Source organism: Austrofundulus limnaeus, unplaced genomic scaffold, assembly GCF_001266775.1.
Source record: "Austrofundulus limnaeus strain Quisiro unplaced genomic scaffold, Austrofundulus_limnaeus-1.0 Scaffold452, whole genome shotgun sequence".
Taxonomy (NCBI): domain Eukaryota; kingdom Metazoa; phylum Chordata; class Actinopteri; order Cyprinodontiformes; family Rivulidae; genus Austrofundulus; species Austrofundulus limnaeus.
In genome coordinates, this window is record NW_013952854.1 from 222,236 (window position 1) to 224,516 (window position 2,281).

The 2,281-nt window shown below is 41.1% G+C and overlaps 1 protein-coding gene across 1 annotated transcript in view; it reads left to right on the forward strand.

Annotated features, from left to right (window-relative positions):
• lpin1a (lipin 1a) overlaps nt 1–2,281 on the forward strand; it is a gene marked incomplete at its 5' end in the record, with an annotated part of 17,439 nt that overhangs the window by 11,346 nt on the left and 3,812 nt on the right. Inside the window, 7 exon segments of the mRNA XM_014025035.1 lie at nt 375–461; nt 809–901; nt 1,032–1,096; nt 1,215–1,353; nt 1,435–1,583; nt 1,730–1,816; nt 2,012–2,164. Of these exon segments, the coding sequence (XP_013880489.1) occupies nt 375–461; nt 809–901; nt 1,032–1,096; nt 1,215–1,353; nt 1,435–1,583; nt 1,730–1,816; nt 2,012–2,164 (773 nt within the window).

Below are 2,281 nucleotides of genomic sequence, written 5' to 3' on the forward strand. Positions count from 1 at the left end.
ATATATGATATGATATGATTTGATATGATATGATATGATATGATATGATATGATATGATATGATATGATATGATATGATATTCTTGTCATTTGTTAACATATTTTTATTACTTAATGAAAATCCAACCCAAGACTTGTAGTTAACACAACTCATTTCTGGACCTCAGGTTCAATATTGTTGGCTCAGTTTTAGCTGGTGTCTGGCAAACGTGTGTTTTAAAGCTTTAATTTAACTCAAATAAACAAGATGGCCGACTGGATTGCTACGCTGTGTTAAATGTGTTGTTCTAACACTCGATTGTCATTTCTCTATCCTCTCCCTGATTTTTTCCCCTTCTTCACTTTCTACCCATCTGTTATTTGTGTTTTCCAAGTGTTGGTGTTTGAGTTATGTGTTTTCTGTTTTTGGCCTCTTCTCATATTGCCTCCCTGGTCTGTTTGGCTCCAGCAGCTCCCAGCCTGTATGATGTTTCCTCACTTTGCGTGTTTGAGCATGCCTTTTCTTGTTTGATCCATCTTCTGCTAATGAATGTTCAGATAGTTCTCCTTCCTGTGTAGAAAAAAAAACATTATTTTTATTCACTTCATCTCATTGCTGTCAAACCATGATGTTCAGTTGTTGTTGTTTTTTGTTCCCAGAACGTTCTTTGCATTTTTGCTTTTCGTCCACATGCCACATTTTTTTAGTTATTTAACGTCTGGTCTCATGTAATGTTTGTGTTCTTTTCCATTTTTCTTGCTTTATGCTTGCTAGATTTGAGTTAGATTTCCTGTCAGTTTTGAGTTGTATACCCATCGTTGTCTTCAGGCATCAGTGGAGACCATAGTGAAGGAAAAGATGCCAAAGAAGGGAGGACGCTGGTGGTTCTCATGGAGGAGCAGGAACAGTGACTCCAAGTCGGTCAGTCCACAAAGAGAAGCACTGGTTGCTTGATTTCATTTGCCCTCAGTTTTATTTATGTAAACCAGGAGTATCAGAGGATGGAAAAAGACTTGAGACAAAGAGTCAAGAGTCTTTTTTTGTACTTTAGGAAACAACATCTGAAACAGCTGGAGACAGAGAGGACAACTCAGTCACTATGACTCAACCCAACAGGTGACTTCACACACCTGAGACCGGTCTCATCTTTACATCACTACAATTTAGTCTCGCATACAAACTAAATATTGTCAGTTTTCTTCTTAAACCTACCTGGTTGCGTTGGATTTTTCAGGCTAAAGGATGAATCTTCCTCTAGTGATGAGGACCACAGATCATCCAATCAGGTGTCAGGATCCAGTCAGTCAGAGGCATTTTTGAGCTCCAGCAGCGTCTGTTATAAGAAGACTCTTCGGCTTACTTCAGACCAACTGGTACAGAGTTTCCTCCTGCAGCTAGTTTTATTAAACTTAGCAGGGAAACAAGTCACAAGGGAATAAATTGTCTGTTTGCAGGCTAGCCTGCAGCTAAAGGAGGGTCCTAACGAGGTGGTGTTCAGCGTGACCACCCAGTATCAAGGCACATGTCGCTGCCATGGCACCATCTATCTGTGGAGCTGGGATGATAAGATCGTCATCTCAGATATTGATGGAACCATCACCAGGTAGGAGACAAAAACGAAGCAGACTGTCTGTGCAGTTCCTGCTTAGGACCAGCAGGTGGCAGCCTTGACCTGGTTTAAAGGCATCTAGTGAAATCAGATTTTAAAAACCATCTGAATTAATCTCTCTCTCTTGGATTATGCTTTAGGTCGGACACTCTAGGTCACATCCTTCCCACTTTAGGTAAAGACTGGACCCATCAGGGAATTGCACGACTCTACAACAAAGTCAGCCTGTGAGTGTGGCCTTCACTAACCTGTACTCACTCATTGCTTTTTATTTTTAGAGAGGCCCGTAGGCTAGGAGAGGAACAGAATATAGAAATGTTAGCCAAGTTAAAACTGAATCCATGCAGTGTATTCATTTGTCGATGTATTCAGATTAAGTTCACTGTCTTAGATCTGAGAACACAACATATCATCTCTCACAGGAATGGGTATAAATTCATGTACTGCTCAGCGCGAGCCATTGGTATGGCTGGTATGACGAGAGGCTACCTGACCTGGGTCAATGAGAGGGGGACCATGCTGCCAATGGGTCCGGTTCTGCTCAGCCCCAGCAGTCTTTTCTCTGCCTTCCACAGGTCAGAAACACGCATGTTTACCAAATGTTTACCAGCGAGTTTGGGAGTTCACCTCCAAAAAAAAAAAAGACATACCGTATTTATTCAAGTATAATACGTACAATTTAATCCATAAAA